The 26,441-nt window shown below is 39.5% G+C and overlaps 1 protein-coding gene across 2 annotated transcripts in view; it reads right to left on the bottom strand.

Annotated features, from left to right (window-relative positions):
• The window catches only part of MTFR1 (mitochondrial fission regulator 1), a 61,014-nt gene extending 35,606 nt beyond the window's left edge, over positions 1–25,408 (bottom strand). The window contains exons 1-4 of one of the 2 annotated variants that reach the window (XR_005724595.1): positions 25,318–25,408; positions 11,185–11,324; positions 5,316–5,395; positions 4,379–4,477 (exon numbers count right to left, since the gene is read on the bottom strand). Coding sequence is in view for 1 of the 2 variants with exons in the window: in XM_040261306.1 (XP_040117240.1) it covers positions 4,379–4,477; positions 11,185–11,247 (162 nt within the window). In the remaining variant the exon portion in view is untranslated. The remainder of the gene's footprint in view (positions 1–4,378; positions 4,478–5,315; positions 5,396–11,184; positions 11,325–25,317) is intronic. The other variant, XM_040261306.1, reaches the window with a different exon arrangement.
• Between the last annotated feature and the right edge of the window lie 1,033 nt (positions 25,409–26,441).

Raw genomic sequence — 26,441 nt, 5'->3', positions numbered from 1 at the left:
GAAGGTGAAAGAGAGTGAAAAAGCTGGCTTAAAAGTCAACATTCAAAAAACAAAATTCATGGCATCTGGTCTCATCACTTCATGGCAAATAGATGGGGGGGGAAAAGTGGAAATAGTGACAGATTTCACTTTCTTGGGCTCCAAAATTACTGCAGACGGTCACTGCAGCCACAAAATTAAAAGATGCTTGCTCCTTGGAAGAAAAGCTATGACAAACCTAGACAGTGTATTAAAAAGCAGAGACATTGCTTTGCTGACAAAGGTCTATATAGTCAAAGCTATGGTTTTTCCAGTAGTCATGTACGGAAGTGAGAGTTGCGCTATAAAATAGACTGAGTACCAAAGAACTGATGCTTGCAAACTGTGGTGCTGGAGAAGACTCTTGAGAGTCCCCTGGACAGCAAGGAGATCAAATCAGTCCATCCTAAAGGAAATCAACCCTGAATATTCACTGGAAGGATTGTTGCTGAAGCTGAAACTCCAATACTTTGGCCACCTGCTGGGAAGAGCTGACTGATTGGAAAAGACCCTGAGGCTGGGAAAGATTGAAGGCAGGAGAAGAGAGTGACAGAGGTGAGATGGTTGGATGGCATCACCAACTCAATGGGCATGAGTTTGAGCAAACTCCGGGAGATAGTGAAGGACAGAGAAGCCTGGCATGCTGCAGTCCATGGGGTCACAAAGAGTCGAACATGACTTAGTGACTGAACAACACCAGCAACAACAAACTGGGGAAAATGTTAAGATTACCAAGGATTCTTAGTATGAATCCAGGTACTTATCCTCAGAAGGCTCAGACATCAAAGACCATGATATACACTATGTCTCTCACCTCACCTGTTCCTGACAGAGGCGCCTGGTCGCCGTCCCTCACACAGTAACTTCAGTCTTGCCTCAGGACCTATGCACTTACTGTTCTCAGCCAACACCGATCCCACCTTCATCCCTCTCCTCAGCTATCTGCAGGGCTGGCTCTTTCTAATCTTTAGTTATTCCTCCTGGACTACCTGTTAGTCTTCCCATGCTACACTAATTTTTCCTTCAGGGCACTCAGTATAAATGGTAATTGTACATTTATTAGCTTATTTCCTTGTTTAATATCTCTCCTCTGAACTATATCCCAGTAAGGGTGAAGATCATGACTGTTTGGTTCATCACTGACCAACAATACCTAACATAATACATGGATCTCATGTTTATTTGCTAAATGCCATGTGGCAGGTGGTGGTTTTCCTTCCAGACTTAGTGACAGTGTGAGAATTGTAGTGAGACTCTTATCATTACTTGTTTAGTTACAGAACATTCCCTTCTCCACCAATTCCAACAATCACTCTTAGCCATCCCAGAAACCAGCCTGGGGCAGGGTTTCCACAGGAAAAAAAAAAAAAAGGTAGTCCAGGTAAAATTACCCAGAGGTCTGCGGGTTGCAGAGCAGGGATTCAAACTCCTATAGCACAGGGCCAAGTCCCCACCCATCCCTTTATCTGATAGCATGCAAGATCACTTTTTTGTTGCCTTATGTTTTTTAAGTGTAGTATTTATTACTCCCAATAAGCCACACTTAAATTCCATGTGTTAAACTCATAAAATTTTAAATTTATAAAAATGACCCTAAAGGTGCTTTAGTGACTACTTTCATATTTGCCAACAGACAGGCATGTTACTGCTTTAAACTTTCTTCAGCAAAATATGAAAACACAACCTGTAAATGAAGTCCTCAACCCCAGCTGCAAAAGCTCCTAAAGGTTTTAAAAAACAAATGTATGAAAGAAAGTCAAATATATGAAATTCAGATTTAGTAAGCTTTGAATGACATCTATATTCTTTATAAGCCTTGTTAAGTGTTTTTGTGAGGGGGGGGGTGGAGCCTTGAGGGTAGAGCCCAAGCATGTATGTTTTATTTTTTAATGTTCCTGGTGATTTAAATATGCACCTAGTATTGAGAACCACTGTAAATCAAAACCTCTGAACCCCATTCCAACAAAAAATATAGCAAAAATATATTGAGTGCTTTTACATGCTTTTTTACATTATCTCATTTTTATTCCCAGCACAATATTCCCTGTGACCGTTAACTGGATTCGGGTGTAAATAAACATGTTGATCTATGTTCTGATCTGTGACCCTATAAATATACAGAAATCAAATCTGTAAAATCAGAGTTCATTTAGTGAGTCAAATAAGTTTAATTTGCTATTCTGCTGTAAGGTGGCAATAACAATAAAATCCCACCACTGGCATACTTTTATTGTGCACTAATTATGTACCAGTTATGATACTCAGAGTTAGGTATCCTAACCCTCACATCACAAAGTAACATTCCTGTCTTGCCCCTCGTTTATGTGAGAGTCTTACTTGTCTAGATAATGGGTCAGCTGATAACAGTGAAGAGATGGTGTGGTCTAGAAGGAACATGCTGAGGCCTAAGAGCTCAGCGGTGAAAACTGTTGTGAGGGTGAGACAGTTGAGGTGTTGCCTGAGTGTGTGGGTACAAGGGAAGGAATAGAAGTGAAAGCCAACAAGAGTAGAGGAAGTAAAGAAAATACGAAACCGTGTTTCCAAAGACGCTGAAATCACCCAGGACAACAAAGAACTGGCTTTGACTACTCCTTCTGAATTGACCCATGAATGCTTCATTCTCATGCTTAATCTATTTCAACTTTTGTCTCCCAAATAGGGCCCCATAATGGGGTCTGCTCTCCTTGGGTCTAACAGTGGCTTCCCAGTTTCAGACTTCTTATAGTCGTGCTGGAGCCCTCGACAGTCCAAACCTATTCCATATCAATCAAACCCCCAATGAGCCAGAAAAATAGCAAAAACGATTGTCAATTTTATTACTCTAAACTGCATCCCTTGTAGTTTTCAAAGGTTCTCCATTTTTAAAATTTCTGATAGACTCAGTAAAAACAAAACAAAAATACCAGAGGATACAGAGGAAAAATACCAGACAAATTATCTAACTAGCAGATAAAACACTTTAAGATTGATTTTGAATCTGAAAAGAAACAGCATGCTACAAGGCTGCCTAGAAGTAAAAATCTCACTTTAAACAAATGTCTTGTTTTCTACTACACTCTCAAGTAGGTCACCAGTATTTCTCATACCTTATTCCTCTCTCCTTATGTTAATCTCTTTTCATATCTAGCTCCTGTACTAAACCTAAAATTCTTTTTCTGCTCAGACCCTTCTAAGTACTAATAACATTGAGAAAGAAGCTCCTTCCAAGAAATGAACTTGGCCCTAGTACCTCAGTCCACTGACTGTCAAGGCAGATTTGGGCTGCTACCAGAAAATGCTAGATTATCTTCACTGCTTTCATTCACATCTAGCTAAGTGAACACAAATGCTGAAGCAAGTTCTCCTGCAACTAGGTTAAGCAGATTGATAAATAGAATTTAAATGGAACAGTGAAATCAGAAGTAAGTAAGTCTTGGTTAACACAATAGTTATTTGAAGGAAATTGGCAAATAAAGCAATCAGCAATTGGTGTCTAACTGAACTGAATTCTCAGATATTGTGCTTGACAGAATTACTACCATAGGTTTCTCCATTTTAATTTTTTTTAATTTGATAAAATTTATCATTTTGTATCATTTGATAAAAATTACTTCTGGAAAGTTCCAATTTATCAATGTCTAGATTGATGCAGAAGGGTTTTGCCAGTCAATCTGCTAGTGGGCACAACAATGATCAACCTTGTTAGTCAATCTGAACAAATGCTAATTTCTACTACTTATTGAGGAACAGACTGTTAACTGTCTCTACAAGAAGTAATTTTTAAGTAAGACATAATATCTAGTAGCTCACTAGATAGTAAGAGCACTTCTGAATTATGAATTAAATATATATCTTCCACATTTCACATGCTAATCTATTATTTAAAATTGGCATAAATATCTGCTGAACTTTATATTATACTTAAATGTTGAACTGAAAGGTTTTGTCTTATTACTGTTGTAGAGAATTACTGAAAAACAAGAACAAAGTTATGTGATACATGTCTAACACTAAAACAACAGTAAGGAACAAAAGCCCAGATCAAAAAAATACAACCTTTATATCCAAGCAAAGAGGTGAGTGGTTCCTGATTTGGTGCTAGAAAACAATTTTCAAGGTCACCTGGGAATTAACTGCTTGGCTTACTATATTCTTCTAAGTCTTCAAATATGTATTCTTAAGGATAAATGTCTTAAAGAGCTTAAATAATCACAGAGGAACTAAAATTAGAAAGACTTTACTGTGGTTTTTATCCTCTTATTTTATTGATAGTGGCATCAATGGGAGGAGAGGTTCAAAAAGTACTTTTAAAGCTACCTTGCCTATTTACATCACCAATGAACGAATTAATATAAAATCTGAAGTATATAAAATACAGTACCTGAAACTGAACTCTTGGACACTGGATCAGAGATAAATTGGTACCAATTTTCCTTACAATACTCCGAGATGACCCATATGGCTTCCCAGACCAAAGAACCTGAGGAAGTAGGAAAGACCAAAAGTTCAATGACAAGACTTACAGAACTGTTCATACAAAAGCATTGGACAATTAATTGCATGACAAGCTGACACATTAAGTATGGAATCAGAATACTCTATGTTACAGGAAATGAGCTAATACTTTTCAATTAAAAATGTAATAATATATACAGTACGCTGTTATTAATGCAGTAAAGCTTAATGTAAGGCATCATATAAAAATGTAAAGAACAATTAGTGCGAGTTGCTTAGAGGTTCAACCCCTGGTCAGGGATCTGATCCCACAAGCTGGCGTACCCCCACCCCAAAAAAAGAACTACGAGTAATTGTAAAGTAATATTATATTTGGAATAAAAACTCTCATCTATTTTCATTAGGCTTCCATACTATTCTGCAAAGGAAGCTATTTTATCTCCTCTGCTTTATTTTTAGAATTCTATATATGTATAAGTCTCTCGAAACTACAAGCTACTTTTGTTACAATAGGCTTTCAAAACAAATGCAAATCAGTACAAAGTTCAGAATCTGAATTTGTACCATGCATGATGCTTCATTTTGTTTGCTTATACAAGAAGGCCTGGCCAAGGGTGAGTGGGGGCCAAAATCCAGTTGTACTACATTTTCTCATGAGGCCCTGTCTAGGGGGAAAGGACCTTTTCCTAATTTATACAAAGGTACTAAATAGGCTAGTGATAACCCTAATGAGCAGAACTTTTCAGATGAAATCATAATACAGAGGACATTATGCTATGCTTAAAGCAAAAACAAACATAAACCTCCAAAGCAAAAAGCAAACAAAAAATGCATGTTAAATGTTAAATCATTACGACATGTACCTTGAAACTTCGCCCCAAGTAAATGCTCTTTCCTTAAAGAGAAAAACTATCCATCTGTTTTCAGTGCTATACCTGAAAGCCTGGACAGAAGAGGTAGAGAGAGGTAGTATGCTATTAAAAAGCAATTTTAAAAGACAAAAGGGAGAATGATGTGACTATTTACTTAATTCATTCAACTTAAATATTCAGTTATATCCTAACATAAATAAGTATTCTGAGCCATGGACACTGACCCCTTTTTAAAGTTACTCCATGCCCATTCTAATCTGAAGAATGGAATTACAGTTTGACCAAGCAGTGTTCGTATAAAGAGCCACGGCTTCCACACATAATCCTAACCAGACCTCTAGACCATTCTAAAAGCATGCATAACTTGTAAAATGAACAGAGAAGCAGTCTGATCTCTTATATTTTAGCAATCAAATCCGATTTAAGGTTAACAGTATGAGTCAATGTGAGCATCATGGGGTATATATACCTCTGGCATCTGCCCCAGCTCATGTAATTGTCATCATCAATATGTTCAAAGTTTCAGAAAAATAACAAGGACCCTGTGTGCAGCACAGGGAATTATATTCAACATCTTGCAATAACCTATAATGAAAAAGAACCTGAAAAAGAACAGATATTTTCCTATATATGTTTAACTGAATCACCCTGCTGTACATGTAAAGCTCACACAACACTGCAGATTAACTATACCTCATTGTTTTTTTTAATGCATTAAAAACAATGTTCAACATTTCACTGATGATTTTACCTGGAAGAGTTCCAGAAAGTACTAATAGCCTAACATTTCAACCAACAAAAATTATATTAACTTCTGCTTTAGAGACACAAATATTTTTTAAGAAATAGAAAAGGATGATACAGATTGGAAAATTGGTCAGTGGAAAGACATCAATACTGAAATAAGAACATTAAACAAAGGATACAAGAGAGGAAGCTACATGAAGCTTAGAAGAGAATTACGTGGAGTTGAGGAAAGGAAATTATCCACACCAGTGATCATACAAGGATCACCACATGAACAGTATTAATAACACACGAGAACTAAGAGCAAGAAAATCACCTGACCAGAGGACAAAGGGAAGAATCACAGACTGACAAACTCAACCTAAGAGGCCAAGAGAAAATAAGGACAAGTGATTCTAAGCAAACTAAGGACAAACTAAGGACAGTATTCAAGCAAACTCTTTACCTTATACATGTTAGTAGACATGGATCTTTAAAGAAAAAAAAAAAAAATCCATAGGGCAATAGTAACTACACCAGTCAACCATTTCTGGTGTCTATTTAGCCACAAGTGAAAACTCTTCTATGATGTACAAGTAGAACACTATTTATGCGTCATAATGTGACAGTTACACAGCCTAATGGGAAACCTTTCGTCCCTCCAATAAGCAAAGATCTTAACTGCAGATGGAGAGGACAAAAAAGCTCACAAAGAAAAGTTCAGAAAGGACTTGCCAAGGTCAGGAACTAAGATTTCTGCCAGCTTGTAGCTTTCCTTGCTATGCATGCTTCAGGACTAAGTTTCAACTACTATCCTCCCATCTGCTTAATATCAGAAGGAAAGACCTGGCAGGTGCCTTCCACAAAAGAAGGTGGCCAGAGACAGTTTTTACTTGCAAGGAATAAGTAGACCATTTAGGATTTTTGTACAAAGTTAAGGAACGTAAAAGAACAGATTGCTTTACATGATTATTTTTTTAAGTATACATAGTGGGCTAACATAATGTGGTTCTTCTGTTACTTGTGAACTGCACAGCATTTAGCACCAAAAGATATGAAGCAAGGGTCTAAATGAGCTAGTGACTGGGATATTCAGAAAGAGGAGCCGTAAACTTCACTGGATTGAAGAAAAAGTTAGAGGAAGGAGCAGCTAACTTCCAGGAACTCTAAAACTAGGTCTGACTCTATTTTTTTCTATTCAGTCCTCATGGAGGGGGCGAAGTCGTAAATGGCTGTGAAGAAATAATGAACAGATGGTATGGAAAGTCACCATCTGCGCACGATGGGAGGCTGCACGGCCCAAGCGCATCTCCTGTCCTTACTGGTGGCTGAACTGGCTTGTCAGGATACTTGTTTGGAGAAGGAAAGGCTTCTTCTAAAGATAAGCTGTCATTAATATTTTCAGATGTTAGAGAGAGGTCAGGAAGAAAACTGTCATTACTAGACAATTCCATTTCATTAAGAAACAAGAATTCAATTCCATTAAGGAATAATTAAATGAATGTAATTATTAAATTAAAAAAAACTGTTTTGCTTTATTCCTAAGAATTACTGATAAATAATGTAATAATGAATCGGGAGTGGGGGTGTTTGTCCATCTGAGTCTAGTAATGACAGTCCATAACATTTAGCAACAGAGTCTGAAAGTGATGACAGCAAGGCAGGAGGATGACAACAGGAAAGCTACTTGTTCTTTTTTCACAATGTGCCATGCTATTGTCACAGTGCTGAAGTGTGAGGCTGGAATCCGAAGCTGTCATCTGTCTCATTGTGACGGCTGCTCTCAAGCTTTATATGTTAATTCGTTTGTTATAGACTAGTTTAATCTGTATTTCTATTTAAGAGTCACCACTTAGCAAGAGAAAGTATAAACTTAATTCTAAATAAAATTTTTTTTTTCTCTAGAAAAACTATGTAATACTAACCCAAGGTTCTTATTCTGAGGTCACATATCCCTGAAATTATATGCAAAATTGTGTGCATACACAACATTTTTCTGGGAAGAAGGGCCATACTATTAATCAAATTTTTAGGGAGTCTAGGACCCAACAAGGTATAAATTCTTAATTCCAAGGGAATCAGAGTGTGTATTAGGGAGAAAGGAGTAAAGATATGAAGATGAAATTCGGTAACAATTTTGAACTCCCCAACTGAAGATAACCGTTGCCTCAGTTCTCTTCCTCCTTATCTAAACTCCTAGCCACATTCACACGCTTCCTCCAAAGCATAAGAGGAAAACAAGGGTACAATTCTTAAGTATTACTGGAAATATATTACTAACTCAAATTAGATATTTGCTATAACTTTTCAACGTAAAATACTGAGATTAACCAGAATCACATTAGATTCATAGCTTGCTTTCTCTAGTTTAAAAACATTTTTACTTAAGGGCGAAAATATAGTAGTAATACACTGAGGAGAAAGTCTGGACAAATGTGAGTACAGCAGACCCCTGAACAACACTGAGGTTGGGGGCACCAAGCACTGCCCCACTTTCCCAACAAAATCCACAAGTAACTTTACAGTTGCCCCCATATCCGCAGTTTCACATCCCTGGATTCAACCAACCATGGATCCTGGAGTACTGTAGTATTTACCACTGAAAACCATCTGTATATCAGTGGATGTGAGCAGTTCAAATCCACACTGTTCAAGGGTCAGCTGTATATAGTTTTAAAGTCAAACAAATGTTGAGGCCAAATGGAAGGCAATGAAGAGAAAACAGAGAGGCCTCAGCAGCATGTAGGACTGGCTTTAAAAGCCAAGATTAAAATAAATAAAAAAATAAAAGTAGGCACTACCACTTATTGTCTGTATAAAGCTGGCAAGTCATTGATCCCTTTATATTTCCCTTTCCTCATCTACAAAATGGGGACCTCATGCCTATGAGCATTAAATGAATTAAAAGCTTTAAGTATGTATTATTTAATAAATACTGTCATCTTCCCCTATTATAAGAGGTAACAAAGTACACTAAAAAAAGAGGTTTTTGGAATCGGAATTGGATTCATATTATAGCTCAGCCACTTATTAGTCAGGTAACTTTAGACAACTCAGGTAAACACTCTTGAACTTCAGGTTCCTCATCTTTAAAAACAAATCATTGTCCTAGTGAACACAGATAATATGCCTAGAAGAACTGGGTATACTAAGCCAATGAATGATATTTATTATGATGGCGCTGATGTGTGATAAAATACAAATAGGTTATCATCACCAAAAACAAAATTCTGATCTCAGACTTGCACTTTTTTTTAGGCAGATAAAAATACGTAAAGGATGAAAGCAGTTTTTGTTCTTGAATACATTCACACACAGTACTGAGTTCATTTGTATATCAAAACAGTGAGAAATATGTATTTTATCATTGAAAAATGGAACTAAAAAGTGGTTGTTGTTTTGTTTTTTTAATTTTCAGATTACTCCTAGGTAGCAGGCTGAGAGATCCAGGAAACAAAGATAGAAAATAACTCCAAAGGGTCATACTGCTTCATGTTAGGAGAAAATTTATTTTTATATAGACTCAGTTAACTGGTTAAAGGTGATGATCATATGTTACATTAAAAAAAAAAGGTATTTCCACCTGCCATTAGTAAAAAGGGCTGTCAGTTTTTATCACAATATTGGGAGCAAATGAATGCTCTCTTACCTGGTCCATTCTTTGATGAAAGGCACCTGCTTTAGAGTTCAAAATGAATAAAGCTAAATAAGCAAATTAAACTAAGTAAAGCGTGTTATCTGTTTCTGAAACAAAATTCTGCACTTTGGCCTCAATCAGCCCTGGTCACATTGCCTGATTTCGGGAGGGGGCAGGAGAATGACAGAGCAAAATCGTAGGAAGTTCCCCATCACTGACTATACCTACGCTACATACAAGCCACTGATAGGCACTGTACAAACCCTGCCATTTAATCCACAGGCTCACTGTGCAGCAGCAGTTCTTCCCATCTGTACTCTGCAGATGAAGAAAGTAACTGGCAACAATAAATTTCAGATCGAGGTGTGTGTGCATCCAAGACCTATATATCATCTTTCCACTAAACTACACTTCTTACTAAAACTGCAAATGAAAAGGAATCACAAACTGTAAAGCTTCACTTTGGGGGACTCATTAGCAACAAAAGCTTCCTGACTTTCCGAATGGAAAAGAAATTCTCTTGCTGTCAGTACTGAATTCATCTGCCCCAGGTACCCAAATAGTGGTAAGCGGCAGACAAAAAAGGTGGTATAGACGCACTATGTGAAGCTGGAAACGTGAGAAGATGCAAGTGAAAGACGACAGTATTCACTTTACAAACCATTTTCCCATTGCTTATCCTCAAGATGATAATCTCAAAATTATGCAACTATAAAAAAGGGTAATTTTATTTGGTTCTTAGCTTTTTATCTCCAAAGAAAATTGATGTTAACTTTGAGAGCTTGGGGGAAATAAAAGTTCAACCTTCTAACATGAAGAGACACAAAATAAAACCAAAACATAAAAGCAGTGCAATTAAAAGTATACTTAAATTATGTAACTTGCCTATATCTTTTAAGAAAATAGCTTAATTCCATGTCACCAATAACACCAAATTTGAAAATAATATATGTCCCACAAAATATGCTTGGTACCTATTGTTCTAATAACTTTACAATGGGTCTGAAAAAAAAATTATGTGTCAGTAGAATATATTTTTTAAATGTTAAGATTAGAGCATCTTTGGCATAGAATAACCATATTACACTAATTTTTTTCTTTGTATCTGGTAGTTGTATTTTAGCACACATGACTTTTATTGTAAACAGTTGTGTGATAAACCACATTATAAAAGCATTCAATATCTCAATATTAACAGTTCTACAACACTGAGTTGTCAAGCATTAGTCAAACATATTTTATTCAGTGGTTTATATATATATGTTTAAGCCTTTTCCTCACTAATAACAAATTTCATTGCTTTTAACAGTCACATGAATATTGGATTGGGTAAATTTTCGATGTAACCCATCCCTTAGGATGCTGGATAAAGATTCACTTCCATGATTTAAATAGCAAGCAAATTAAACAGTACATATGTTGGCTATACATAGATTCACTTTTCCCAGAAAAAAATTATCAACGTCTGGATTTTAAAAATGAATTTTGAGCACTCACCGATTGCATGCTTCCAACCTGTTGAAAAATCATCCTAATTAGGCGTTTAATCCAGCCAAGCATTTAGATGGCAAAGTCTCTCCAAATTTGCATTTCAAGTACTTCAGGCATACATAGCAGCACATGGTCCATAAAGCACACTGGAATTTGAAAATGCAAATACTAAAGTGAAATTATTATTATTTAGAATCTTTACTGTCTACAACACGTTTCACAAAGTCAGTCTAGTCTACAACATCTTAAATCTTTGTGTGTGTAAATTAGAAAAATTTTTTGCTTGAGATCAGCTTTATATAAACTAGTATTACAATTGTTTTTCTAACTATTTTTTAACTTTTCCAGTCAGGGTTCTATGTTGAAAGTGATGAAAACCTACTGTGGCTGACTTAAGCAGAAAATATATTTATGGAAAGACACCCAGTAGATAACAATCTTAGAAGAAACTTAGAGGCTACACAACCAGGAAAGACATCCAAAATTACAGCAAAACTGTCTTGGGAGACATGTCTGCAGTTGCTACTGTGACTACTGATGGAACAGAATCTACTAGGTCCCACTTCTCTGTCTCACTGGCTCCTGAGTTGCTGTCCTACTCGTGGCATTTGTTTGGTCAAATCTACCTGGCTACAGGGTTTCCCAGGTGGTACAGTGGTAAAGAATCTGCCTGGCAGGAGACGTGGGTTCGATCCCTGGGTCAGGAAGATCCCCTGGAGTAGGAAATGGCAACCCACTCTAGTATTCTATCTTGCCTGGGAAATTCCATGGACAGAGGAGCCTGGCAGGCTACAATCCATGAGGTCACAGAGTCGGACATGACTGAGAGCCTGAGCACGCACCTGGCTATAGTGAGAAGCAGCTTCTACCTTCCACCAAAATCATAAAGGAATTCCATAAAGATAAGGCAGGACTTCAGATGCCAGAAGGTCAAAAAAAAAAAAGACAAAATTCTTCCACACTCACTGGCTCTATGACCCTGCCACTCATCCTCCTTTCCCCATCAATATACTGTATATCTGACACAATTATGAACTCACATGGCATAAACCAACTGACTGGAAGAGCTGGTCTCCAAAGTGACAAGGACTGTACACCAGACTATAAAGCAATGTGCTGCTTTCTTCTCAAGGAAGCCTTTAAAAAAAATGTACTTTGTGATATATTTGATTCACATTCTGATAGTTTATCCTCTTGTGGACCAGAAATAAAGTTTGTGGACTACACTTTGAGAAGAACTTGATGAACAATCACAAAGAATGGAGAGGGGTGGGGTAGAATAAAGATGGCAGACACTGGGTGAAACATGAACTAGAAAGAGACCAGCTCTAATGACAGATCAAAGTATGTAATGAAAGAGAAAGCACTAACAGGAACATATAATTTTCTGGTAACTAAGAAACAGTCACAACTATAACAGTGGTGAGATATTAATATATTTTAATATTACCAGCATCTATAATTACTTATAAGAATGAATACTCTGAGAGGTAATGGGAATGAAAAGTACAGAGGGCCAAAATAAGCTGAAGATGGCTGGCCAAAAAAAAAAAAAAAGCTGATCAGAGTTTTATGTAGGATTTGAAAACCTATCACCATTTTCTGTTTTTGGGGGGGTTTTTTTTGGCCATGCCTCGAGGCTTGTGGGATCTTAGTTCCCTAATCAGGCACTGAACTTGAGTCCTCAACAGTGAAGTGCCAAGTCCTAACCACTGGATGCCCAGGGAATTCCCCTTACCGCTTTTTTAGAAACTGAGGTATAACCTATACAGAAAAGTGCAAAAATTTTAAGTGTATCCAGGTACAAACCTGTAGAACCTCCATCCAAACCAAAATATAAAACACTTAAAAGAATGCCAAGAGCTCCTGTGAGCCTCCACCCAGTCAATATCCACGCTTCACCCATCTAAACAGTGCTCTAATTTTTGCAGTCTATCACATTGGCAGGCTGTATGTACTCTTTTGGGTTTGACTTCTTTCACTCAACACTGCCTGCGAGATTTATTTCCATGATTTGGGAATCACAGTTCTTTTTCACTGATGTGCAGTATTTTGCTATGATACTCTACCACAATTTACTTACCCAATTTACTAGGGGTTTTTGTTTCTTGTTTCATTTTGTTGAAGTATATAGTTAACTTACAATGTTCTGTTACACGATTTACTGTTTGTGAATATTTGGGTTGTTTCCATTTTTAGCTGTTACAAATAAAGTTGCTGAAACAATTCATGCACATAACATAGCAAGGTACACATAAGAACTAATTCCTCTTGAGTTTATACCCAGGAGTAAGACTGTTAGATCATCACATATACAGATACATAGCTAAATCTTTAATAGAAACTAACTTTTCTGAGGTTACCAATTACACTCTCAAAAGCAGATAAATAAAAGAGCTCTAGCTGTTCAATAATTCCTGGTATTGTCAATGGTCAATACTTGGTACTGTCAGTCTTTTTAATTTTAGTAGGGGGTTCTTCACAGGTTTGGGGGGCATATTTTGATACCTTCCATTAAGAAGTTTTTTTGCTCATTTTTTAAGTGAAAAGTTTTTTAAATTATTTTTAAAGTATTTTAAATTATTCTTGTGAGGAAAAGAGTCTGCACTAGAGAAAAAGATTAGGAAGCATGGCTTAGAAAATGCAACATAAGAGTGAATGGGCTAACTTATAGAGAGTAAGAAATGAAGCCAGGATAGAAATCTCAGGAAATAACTGAAGATCAAGCAAAGGTCAGTGGGAAAAAATATTCAAAAGAGGTAACAAAAATGTGAGAGATATTGTCACCAAAAAAATTAAAGGAGTTTTCAATAAGGGGAATGTTCATCAAGGATGTTAAACAGAAAACAGGGAAGAGAGGTCACATAGCTGGGGGCCTCCTACAGCTACCCTTTACTCCAGACCCCTCCACTGTGCTCTCTGGAAGCCTGTCTGAATGGAGGTAAGTGTTTCCTCCCTCACCGAACTGAAACTTGGCTCTCCCTGTAGCATGCTGTGTCAAAGTGTCTAGTGCTTGCTTATTCTCGCTCACTTTATATCCAGGCTGTTTCCAATCAATCACTGCTCTTTGTGGTGGTGGTGGTGGTGGTGGTAGTGGTTTAGTTGCTCAGTCATGTCTAACTCTTTGCGACCCCCAAGGACTGCAGCACGCCAGGTTTCCCTGTCCTTCACCATCTCCCAGAGTTTGTTCAAACTCATGTCCATTGAGTCGGTGATGCTATCCAACCATCTCCGAATTACTGCTGTTAAGTTCTTTTCAAAACTCTCCCTCAAAGGCAAAACTAAAGAGACAACAGAACAGATCAGGGGTCACCACGGACTGTCAGTGGAGGAACAACTGACAGTAACAACTATAACAGAGCACAAGGCAAGTTTTGGAAAAATGGACATAGTCTATATTTTGATTGTGGTGGTGGTTACATGACTGTGTTCAAAGAAATCTACCAAAAGGAGTGAATTTTGCTGTGTGCAAACTGTACCTTCATTTAAGAAACAAGCAAAAGCAGCTCTCCTTAGGAAGCACTGCTTGGCCACCCTCTGTTCCTCATGAGGACTGACTTAAGAGCGCTTGAGCATTCCCCATCATTCAACTTTTCTCCAAGTCCTTCCCTAAATGGAATTGTGCACTCTGGACTCATCAGCACTAGTACATCATAAACACATATTCTTGCTGTGCTGAGTAGTTATAATGTTTACAATAATGCGTCCAATACAGCACTGTTTGAGTCTATTTACATAAAGATCTAAGACAGGTAAAACTAAAAGCAAGCTAATCACACATTATGAATTCTTTTTCAAAGTTTTTTTCCTAACTGTTGTGGAGACAGAGGTAGTGACTGATAGTAGGCCTGACTGAGGGATTTCAGTGGATGCTGGCCAAGTTGTATTTCTTGACAGACAGACAGTTGGATGTGTTTACTCTGGGAATGCTTATCAAGATGCTGCACACTTACATACTTTTCATAACGTAAGTTATGCCTCAGTGAAGTGAAGTGAAGTGAAGTTGCTCAGTCGTGTCCGACTCTGCGACCCCATGGACTGTAGCCTACCAGGCTCCATCCATGGGATTTTCCAGGCAAGAATACTGAAGTGGGTTGCCATTTCCTCAAATAAGTTTTAAAAACACATATAGCTTTTGATTAAATTATGTAACTTTCAGGAATTTTTTGCAGAAATAAAAGCATTACACATAGAGAACATATATAAAGATATTTTCTGCAGTGCTTCTTCTAGTCACAAAACTAGGATCAATTTTAAATGTTCATCAATAAACACCTGTTAATTACAGTATATGCATATTACAAAGCTTTAGGCATCTATTAAAAGTGAGTTACAGTCTATGTAATGACTTGATAGTATGATACAGGAGAGTAATATACTATGATTTCATTCTGTAAAAGACAAAAATCTTCAACCTTTTCATTTATAGAAAGATAAACATCAATTGAGAGAGATTGGTTCAAGATGGCAGAGTAGAAGGACGTGCACTCATCTCCTACAAAAGCACAGATATTGCTGTTGAACAACTATCGACAGAGGAGCTGGAACCAACCGAAGAAAGGATCCCCCACAAAGACAAAGGAAAAGGTGCAACAAGGCAGGAGGAGGGGCACAATCATGATAAAATCAAATCCCATACCCACCAGGTGGGTAACTCACAAAAGTAGGGAACCATAATACCAAAGAAGTTCTCCCCCTGATGTGAAGATTCTGAGCCTCACATCAGGCTTCCTAGCCAGGAGATCTGACAAAGGGATTGGATATCCCCGGGGTATCTGACCTTGAAGGCCAGCAGGATTTGACTGTGGGACTTCTACACGACTGGGGGAAACAGAGACTCCACTCTTGGAGGGCACACACAAAATCTTGTATGTACCAGGACCCAGGGGAAAGGAGCAGTGACCCACAGGAGACCGAACCAGACCCACCTGCTAGTGCTGAAGGGTCTCCTGCAGAAATGTGAGGTGGCAGCGGCCCACAGCAGGGACAGAGGCACTGGCAGGAGCAGTTCTGGGACATGCCCACTGGCATGAGCCCTCTTGTGGTCGCCATTAGCCCTATCACAGAGCCTATAGACTCTGGGGCTGGGTTGCTTCAGGCCAAACTAACAGGGAGGGAGTGCAGCCCCGCCCTTCAGCAGACAATTGGATTCAAGTTTTACTGAGAGTCCCAGGCAGGATAATCACCAAGGAGAAACATACCAAGACACATAGTAATTAAACTGACAAAAACTAAAGACAAAGATAGAATATTAGAAGGAACAAGGAAAAAATGACAACATATTAATACAAAGGAACTCCCCCAAGGTTATCAGCTGATTTGTCAGCAAAAACTCTACAAGCCAGAAGGGAATGGCACAGTATATTTAAAATGATGAAAGGGAAGAAACTACAACCAAGAATACTCTATCCAGCAAGACTCATTCCGATTTGATGAAGAAATCAAAAGGTTCACACACAGGCAAAAGTAAAGAGAATTCAGCACCACCCAACCAGCTTTACATCAGACTATTAAAATTGGCCAGAGCAGGGAGAAGTAATTTTTTGTTTGTATGGTTTGTGCTGCTTAGAACAATGCTACAAAGCATGTTTTACTTTTCATTTTAAAACAAAATCTAGAAGTTACAAAATCCAAATATCACAGCTTTCACTTAGACACTCCTTGCACCATATGGAAACCTTCAGTCTCCCTCCCTTGAACTTTCTAGTCAATCCCTTCCCACCTTCACTTTCTTCTGCCTCATGCAGCCCCACATCTGAACCACTGCTTTCTAGTATTTTCAGTCCCCTTTTCTACTGTTTTGTTTCTTCAACAAGCCAGAACTTGCTAAGTACACCAGCCTTCACTTACGAAAATTGGGCTGTAGGAAAATGACTAAATCTCACATCTTGAAGTTGCTACAAGTGTACTACCTCTAGTCTGCTGAAGCACTATGTTAGCTTCTACCAATCTTTTGTTTCAGTTTAGCTTTCACCTCCTGACCAACCAGTATTAGGGCCCTCCTGTGAATATTCTCCTACATAGCACATTAAAACAACGCATCTAAACTGCCTCTCTCTTCCACAGCACTTTCATCACCTAGCTTACTCATCTGAAGACCCCAGCGCTCAGCAAACTATATAGAATACAACAGTTGCTCAGTTAATACTCGAAGGTTAAACAAAAGGCATCTAAGCCCCAAGCCAGTGTCTTTTCTATACTCTCTCAATTGTAAACAGATATCTTAAGAGGAATTTTACTTCTATTTATATGTGAACTAGGTTAATTTCAGACAAACTCCCCTGCTGCTGAGAACAAGTAAACTAGTGGAACCAAAAAAAAAAAATTTTTTTTTAAAATTAACTATTTGAAAGCATTGGAGAACTATCATGGCAGAGAAATATCACCAAGCCAACAGTTGGTGCTTTGATAAGAGTAGTAAAAAGAATTGACCTCTAAATGAGATTTACTGAGGAGAGAAAAGGCACACATTACCAGTAACAGGAATGAAAAAGGGGACATCACTATAGCTCTTAAAGGCATGCAGAAAATCATAAAAGGCAAAACAAACCCATAGTGTAAGGTGTTAACCATGATGGTTACCTTTGCATGGGATGGGTAACAGGTGCAAGGCAGCAAAAGGAGTTTTCCAGAGGGCGGGCAACTTTCTAGTTCTTAATCTGGGTGGTCACTGCATGGGTGTTTGCTTTGTGATCATATATTGAGCTGTATTATTTATGTTTATCCATCTTCCTGTGTTACACTGGGTGTTACACTTCACAATAAAAAAAGGTTTAAAAAAGATGGCTAAGAATCAGGCTGCACTTTGTTTTGATTGTTTGGTTCTGCGTGTATAAAATTTGACTTCTAGAATTATATGATGATAGCATAGTCTTATAATCTAATCTGGCTAGACTAGACATAGAAATACAATGCAGTACTATAGCAGGGTTGGGGGGAGGATGAGAGCTGGTAGGAGAGAAAATCAAAACTGAATGAAAATTAGATAAACACTGAAAACAGACTTTCTTTTCCCTCCACAAATACTACAAAAACATATAATAGCACACAGGTAGATCAATTAAAAGTGAAGTGAAAATGAAAATCGCTCAGTCTTGTCCGACTCTCTGCAACCCCATGAACCGAAGCACGCCAGACCTCCCTGTCCATCATCAACTCCTGGAGTTTACCCAAACCCATGTCCATTGAGTCAGTGATGCCATCCAACCATCTCATCCTCTGTCGTCCCCTTCTCCTCCTGCCCTCAATCCTTCCCAGCATCAGGGTATTTTCCAATGAGTCAGCTCTTCGCATAAGGTGGCCAAAGTATTGGAGTTTCAGCTTCAACATCAGTCCTTCCAATGAACACCCAGGACTGATCTCCTTTAGGATGGACTGGTTGGATCTCCTTGCAGTCAAAGGGACTCTCAAGAGTCTTCTCCAACACCACAGTTCAAAAACATCAATTCTTTGGTGCTCAGCTTTCTTTATAGTCCAACTCTCACATCCATACATGACAACTGGAAAAACCATAGGCTTGACTGGAAAAACCATAGGCTTGACTAGACGGACCTTTGTTGTCAAAGTAATATCTCTTCTTTTTAATATGCTGTCTAGGTTGATCATAACTTTCCTTCCAAGGAGTAAGTGTCTTTTAATTTCATGGCTGCAATCACCATGTGCAGTGATTCTGGAGTCCAGAAAAATAAAGTCAGCCACTGTTTCCCCACCTATTTCCCATGAAGTGATGGAATTCTCCAGGCCAGAATACTGGAGTGGGTAGCTTTTCCCTTATCCAGGGGATCTTCCCAACCCAGGGATCAAACCCAGGTCTCCCACACTGCAGGTGGATTCTTTACCAGCTGAGCCACAAGGGAAGCCCAGGTGGGTAAACTATCCCTTCTCTAGATCCCTAGCGAATCTTCCCGACTCAGGAATGGAACCACGGTCTCCTGCCATTGCAGGGAGATTCTTTACCAACTGAGCTATTAGGGAAGCCCACAATCAAATCAAATTGTTTCAACTAATGCAGTGTATGTTTTTGAGATAGTTGTGACTTTTAAAAAGTTATTAGCAATAGCTTCACAAGAAACCTGCTAGCAGGGATAACAAAGTTGTCAGTAAATTTAAAATGCTACAAACTTTAAAAGCTACAATAGTACATGGAGCTTACTTTTATAAGATCTTTGTAAACTATTCACAGAAATGGCCACTTAATTATCTTTACAATGTAACAGAAGAGTGTGACCACTTTATACTGCGAGTCTAAAAAGATTAACAGAACATTCTTAGTTATTCTATTGGCTAAATTACTGGAATAATGTTTCCTGTTTTCAGAAAACTAAGAAGTCAGGTAAACTAAATCTGTGCGCCCCAAAGGACAATCTACATTCTGGGTGCAAACAATGATGCAAAAGAAAAACAAGGGCCATGAAGTAAAAAACAAAAACTTAATCAATTTAAAATTACTGTTCTTTATTTTGATGGGAATTCCTTGGCAGTCCAAAGGTTAGAACTCTGTTTTCACTGTCGTGCCCTGGGTTCAATCCCTGGTTGGGGAACTAGGATCCCGCAAGTTATGCAGGGCACCACCCCGTGCCCCCAAAAGTTACTGTCCTTTGAGAACATACCCTTCTTACGTTTCTAGTGTGAAAATGCTGTTTCTTTTAGGATATGGGGACAGTAGGTGAATGTTATTCATTTATTTTTTTTTTTAATGTTTATTGAGCTTCCCTGGCGGCTCAGAGGTAAAGAATCACCTGCCAGTGCAGGAGACAAAGGTTCGATCTCTGGTTTGGGAAGATCCCACAATACTGCAGAGCAACTAAGCCTGTGCACCACAACTACTAAGCCAGCACTTGAGCGCCCAGGAGCCACAGCCACTGAAGCCTATGTACCCTAGAGCCTGCGCTCTGCAGCAAGAGAAGCCACCGCAATGAGAAGCCCGAGCGCCACAATGAAGAGCAGCCCTCTTCTGCTTGCTGCAATGAGAGAAAAGCATGTCCAGCAATGAAGACCCAGCACAGCCAAAGTTAAACAACTAAATATTTTTAAATTAAAAAATATATAATATAAAATGCTTACGTGTGCATGTTAATTCACTTCAGTCATGTCTGACTCTCTGCAATCCTATGGACTGCAGCCTTCCAGGCTCCTCTGTCCATGGAATTCTCCAGGCAAGAACACTGGAGTGGGTTGCCACGCCCTCCTCCAGGGGATATTCCCAACTCCGGGATCAAACCTGTATCTCTTGTCTCCTGCATTTACAGGAGGGTTCTTTACCACTAGAGCCACCTGGGAAGCCCCCCCCAACGTCCCCCCAAATGTTTATTTACCGTAATAAAAAGCTGTCTACCATCTGTCAACACCCTACCCTACTTTTTAGAAATTAAACTTGAAATTCAAGTCTAGTGACCACAGCTATAGATTCCACATGAGTCTGGGCTGAGACTTTAAATCAGAACACTTTACCACACTATTAAGTAATGACATAGTATTCGACCTATGGGTATGGAATTTACTGGCAGTATTTTAGAACTAATATTCTATACTAGTCATACAAAATTAAATATACTGCTACATTCTCAGTACGCAACACAGAATCTGACATATAAGTTTAACTTTTTTCAGTCCACAAATGAATAAATCTCATGACCTGTACTGCATCTCTCAACAACAAACTATTTAGATGAGAAGCCTAAGAACATTACCTAATTAAAACTTGATCAAAGTCCTTTCAAATTAAAAGAGCTTTAGATATGAAACTAAACTTTTGAGGGACATTTTCACTAACATTTTTAGAGGAGGACTTTCTCTCCTTATGTTATAAAAGAGGTTAGAGGTAATTGTATGTTTCCATTTGAATTAAAGATGTGTCATTTTCATTTAACTCTGAGATATAACCCTATTGTGAATGACACAGGAATTTCCTTGAAGTGTTATTTTAAGCATTCCCATGCAAATGAATTAAGTATTCTGGCATCAGTTTTAAAACAATCTTTTGAAAAGACTGCTCAAGTATCTTAAGTGGTCCTGGACACCAGTAGAAACACACACATTACTTGGAAGTCAATAATATTTTTCACTAATTAAAACTGCTTCCTTGGGCCAAGCAAATTGATAAGCTGTGTAACAATTACTGTCCTCTACATATTATGTATATATAAAATTACCTTATGGTAAAAGTCAATAAATCATACTTTTTAAAGGTGTTTAGTTTTTTTCTTTTCAAATTAACAATACTTTTAAACTTTTTATTGAAATATAGTTCATTTACAATGTTGTGTCAGTTTAAAAAAAAAATGTTGGGTTTTAAAAGCTAGTAAGGGTAGTTGCGACCCCATAGACTGTAGCTCGCCAGGCTCCTCTGTCTATGGAATTCTCTAGGCAAGAATACTGGAGTGGGTTGCCATTCCCTTCTCCAGGGATTAAACCCAAGTCTCCTGCCTTGCAGGCAGATTCTTTACCACTGCACCATAAGGGAAGCCTAGTTACTGAGGTATTCGTTGTAGAAGAGAAACTCTAGAAGCAAACTAAATGTCCATCAATAAGGAAATAGTTAAATTCAACATACCCATTCTAAGTTTATGGCCATTAAAACAGAAAGAAAGGATATCTGATAAACATCTAAATGACTAACATATATGTGATTCTGTTTTAAAAAATAAAGCATAAAAATGGTGGTGAAATAAATATTTTATGCATATGCATACACAGAAGAAAAGATCTGAAAAGATACCAAAGCTTAACATGGCCTGTGTCTGAGGCGAGGTGATGGAATTCTCCACCTTTCTTTTGTATCATGACATAGTGAGATTATAGTGCCCCATTTCGTTGCTTAAACTAAGTGGTGCAATTTGTATCAACAGTATATAATAAACATATAAAAGAACAGATGAACAGTTGAGTTGTCAACGATTCAAAAAGCAGCTATACACTAATAATAACTCATCACCAAGATTATCCAAGAAAACAAAGGAGTAGAAACTGAAGTTTACCTGGACTTTAGAACCTACTGCACCACTGCACCACACTGTCTCTTACTCTTTTACAGACTATTTTTTTCCTCCAGTTCTTTCCTTATGTCCATAAATTCACCAGTTAAACCAAAATCTATTTCCTTTATATGTGTGTGCTTAGTCACTCAACATATCACGGCAGCCTGGGAAAATTAATACACTGTGAGTCTTGCTTCATTGCCAGACTCACTTAGAGCATGACCTCCCCTACCCTGCACAGCACTAGACAGAATGTATATCAGCCTTCCCTGTGCCATTTTGTATTGCCTTGAGTTCCTTCTTCCTGAAATTGAACAGGGCTCATGGATATTTGTTGTTGTTGAGTTCCTTTAAGACTTGTCCAACTCTTTGCAACCCCAGGATCTGTAGCCCACCAAACTTCTTTGTCCTTCAGTTTTCCAGGCAAGAATACTGAAGTGGGTTACCACTTCCTACTCTAGGGGATCCTCCCAACCCAGACATCGAACCCACGTCTCTTTCATTGCCAGGCGGATTCTTTGCCACTAGAGAGACCTGGAAAGCCCATTTCTTTTATATTCATCAGGTCAAATCACTAATTGCTTCCATGTCTTAGATGAAGCCATTTTTGACAGAGCCAGCTCATTATATTCCTAGGAGACTGTGATCATGTCAATTCTTTGCTCAAAATTCACATTTCTTAAATTTGGCACTCAAGTCCCTTCATGTGTGAATTTAACCCTACTTTTAGACTTTTGAACTACTCCTCTACAGTAGGAATCCTAAACTCCAACTCAGCAAGTCTTCTCTACTGTCCTCTGAGTAAGCCCAGCTGTCTCTCTCTCTCTCTCTCTCTCTCTCTAGTCCTTACTCTAAAACTATTGGGTTGGCCAAAAAGTTCGTTTGGGCTATTCCAAAGGCTGTTACAGAAAAACCCAGAACAAAGTTTTCAGCCAACTCAATACTTGGATGAGGATAAGAAATAGTGTAAAATTGAGAAGATGAGGGACACATACTAAAGTATCCAGTATACAGTATAGCCAGTATATGCTAACTGCCAAAAGAGGTAGAGACTATTCCTTGATTTTTTTCCTTTTCATTTCCCCTTTAACTGGCCATATCTATAGAAAAAAATTTTAATTTTATTTATTGAACTACACTTACATACTTTGCTCATAACTTTAAAACCAACTGTTTAGTTCAGTCGCTCAATCGTGTGAGACTCTGCAACCCCATGAATCGCAGCACGCTAGGCCTCCCTGTCCATCACCAACTCCCGGAGTTCACTCAGACTCACGTCCATCGAGTCGGTGATGCCATCCAGCCATCTCATCCTCTGTTGTCCCCTTCTCCTCCTGCCCTCAATCCCTCCCAGCATCAGGGTCTTTTCCAATGAGTCAACTCTTCTCATGAGGTAGCCAAAGCATTGGAGTTTCAGCTTTAGCATCAGTCCCTCCAATGAACACCCAGGACAGATCTCCTTTAGAATGGACTGGTTGGATCTCCCTGCAGTCCAAGGGACTCTCAAAACCAACTGTGTTAACCTTTTATTGTTTCAAAGGGACAAAAATACCTATCTTACTATTGTATTCAAAATATCCAGGTATGGTTTTTTTTTCCCATTATGGATTTGTAGCCCAACAGAAATCTCCACAGCAGTTAAGTTTACTCCACAATTCTTAGGACATTCAATTATGGTTAAAAGAGCAAGAATTTTGCAGTGACCTGGATCAGCAAGCTAATTACAGAGCCCTGCTTCTTACATAGAGCTTCCCAGGTGGCTCAGCAGTAAAGAATCCTCCTGGGTTCCATCCCAGGAGAAGGAAATAGCAACCCACTCCAGTATCCTTACCTGTGAAAACTCATAGAAGAGTCTGGCTGGCTACATACAGTCCATGGGGTCGAGAAAGAGTTGGACACAACTTAGGGACTAAACAACAACAACAAGCCCCTTACATCAGCCTGACCTCAGGCAAACTGCTTAACCTCTCTAAATCTCTTTTCCCACTCACCTGTAAAATGGGATAATACCCATCAATAATTCATACAGCTGTTGTAAAAGTTAAATGAACTAACAGGTGAAAACACTTTCACAATGCTTCATACACATCAAGGACTCGGTAAATATAAAATTATCAATACTAAAACAAAATGTATTAAATAAAAATAAAATATTATTACCACTCAAATGCAGTAAAGCTACAGACAAAAGGAGATTATTTGGCACCTTTGTTTTCAGTGATTTCGAAAGCCTGAGCACCAGGTAATGAGACGGCACCGTTGGAAAATTGCCCACAATCTCCTAATGCAAAATGCATTAGCGCCGTCTACGCCTTAAAGCGTGCCTTATTTTGCTCAATCTCTCTGGGAAGCAAATGCTTGGAAAAGGATGACTATTGATCCTAAGAAATAAGTAAGAGAGATACAATGATATGTCTCAGATACACGTCAAAATAATCTGGAGGAGAGGAACAAGCCTAGCCATTTATTGATACTTGTTGAAACTGGGTGATGGGTACTGAGTTCTTTATGCTAGTCTCTCGACCAGGTTTCCATAATATAACGTGTTTTTAAATGTTAAAAGGTCGATTCTTTCCCTTCCACCCCCATCTTTGGGACTAATGCAGGTCCTGGTCAAGAACACACAGTGGGGAAAGTCCAAGGAGGCGAAAAGTGGAAACAATAAAAAGCCGGCCAGCTGAGTTGGTTAAGCCCCCGGGCCGCTCGGGAGGTGTGCTGCCCTCTCCGGACGCCCGAGGCCTGGTGGGGAGGTGCGCCCGCCGATCCCGGGGGACGCGCAACATCCACGGGAACCGCCGCCAAGGGCCTTCCGGACACCGGACCGAAGACGGAGGAAGGCAGGGGGCAGCCGTGGGGTGACTGGGCGGGTTGAGGGGGGGCGAGCCCCAGCCCTCGGGGCTAATCGGCCGAAGTCCCTCCGCTCCGCCGAAGCTCCAGCCCCACCCAAGCCCTCAGCCACCCGGCGGCCCCAGAACCTCTCCCATCAGCCGCGGCGCAGGCACCCAACCGGCCGGTGGAACCAGCCCTCCTCCCGGCAACTCCGAACCGCGCTCCTTCAGCTCCCACGCTGACAGTCACCAGGGCTCCCCACCACCATCAGACCCGGGGGCACCTCCTCGATCCCCAAGCCAACCGCTCTCCAGAGCCGCTAGCCCCACTTTACCTCGGCCGCGCGGCAGGCAGGAGCCTGCTCCGGCAACTCAGGCTTGAAGCTAGGCTGTCCCCTGGCGTTGCTGACGATCACCCCAGTCTCCGCCCCGAGCACCGGCCAGCCTGACCAATCAGCGCCTAACCCGAAGGCGGGCACTGAGAGCCGGCAGCGGAAGGCGAGGTGACGGCGGGACGCGCCTGGGGCGGCCTTTCGCAGAGTGCGCATGCGCGGGGCTCGACCCGCGTGTGCGCTTTCTCGTGAACCTGGCTTTTTGTCTTCACTTCTTGCGCTGCGAAGTGGTTTGTAAACTTCAAGCTTTAGGTGTGTAGGAAGACCCACATTTTGATTGTGGCCACAAATATGGATGACCTTGAAAGAAGCTGTGAATCTTAAGCCCTTATTAAGCTAACAGATGTTGAGCTCGCTCTTATTGGGCTGCAGGGACATGTCCTCACCCAGCCTATGTTGTGCCTTCATATCTCGAGTGTGTTTGTCTTTAGGGGAAGTGAGGGTGTGGGGTTATACAAAGTGCCTGATGGATGAGGATTTTATTGTCTTCAGTTCCAGCATCTTAGTCTTGATTCATTGGAACAGGTGTTTTTTTCAATAGTTGAGTATCCTAGAACACTGGATTTCAAATCATTGTCATGAAAATAACATTATATTGATAGCTAACAATATATTAAGCTTGATAACCTGTGTAGGACTGGTAAAAGATTCATTTGTAGAATGAGAAAGCTGTCTATTTCTGTATGAACTTTCAAGAGGCTGTTGGTGATTAGCTGTTTTTCTTACCCTTCCATTGTAATTGACCCCAGAGGTCAGTCATCAGAGCTTTGATGTTCTTATCACGGGTGCCCGAGTCTCGCTGGCGAGGGCTTCCCTCCTTCAACAAGAGCATCAATTCACTTACTCAACAAGGGGTTGTTGGGGGCCCACTGTGACAGTACAAATATTTTTAAAAGCTTTGAACCACACCCTCAGTGAGCCTATAGGCTAACTACACATTTAACTTATGTAACCAAATGTTATAATGGAGGCATGGAGGGGGCCTGGAAGACCTTCCTAAACCTGCCCTGGGTTCTCAGAGAGCCCAACAGAGAGGACTGAATGCTTGAGCTGGGACCTGACCTGAT

The sequence above is a fragment of the Oryx dammah genome, unplaced genomic scaffold (assembly GCF_014754425.2).
Source record: "Oryx dammah isolate SB20612 unplaced genomic scaffold, SCBI_Odam_1.1 HiC_scaffold_19, whole genome shotgun sequence".
Taxonomy (NCBI): Eukaryota; Metazoa; Chordata; class Mammalia; order Artiodactyla; family Bovidae; genus Oryx; species Oryx dammah.
This window is presented reverse-complemented; position numbering and strand designations above follow the sequence as displayed.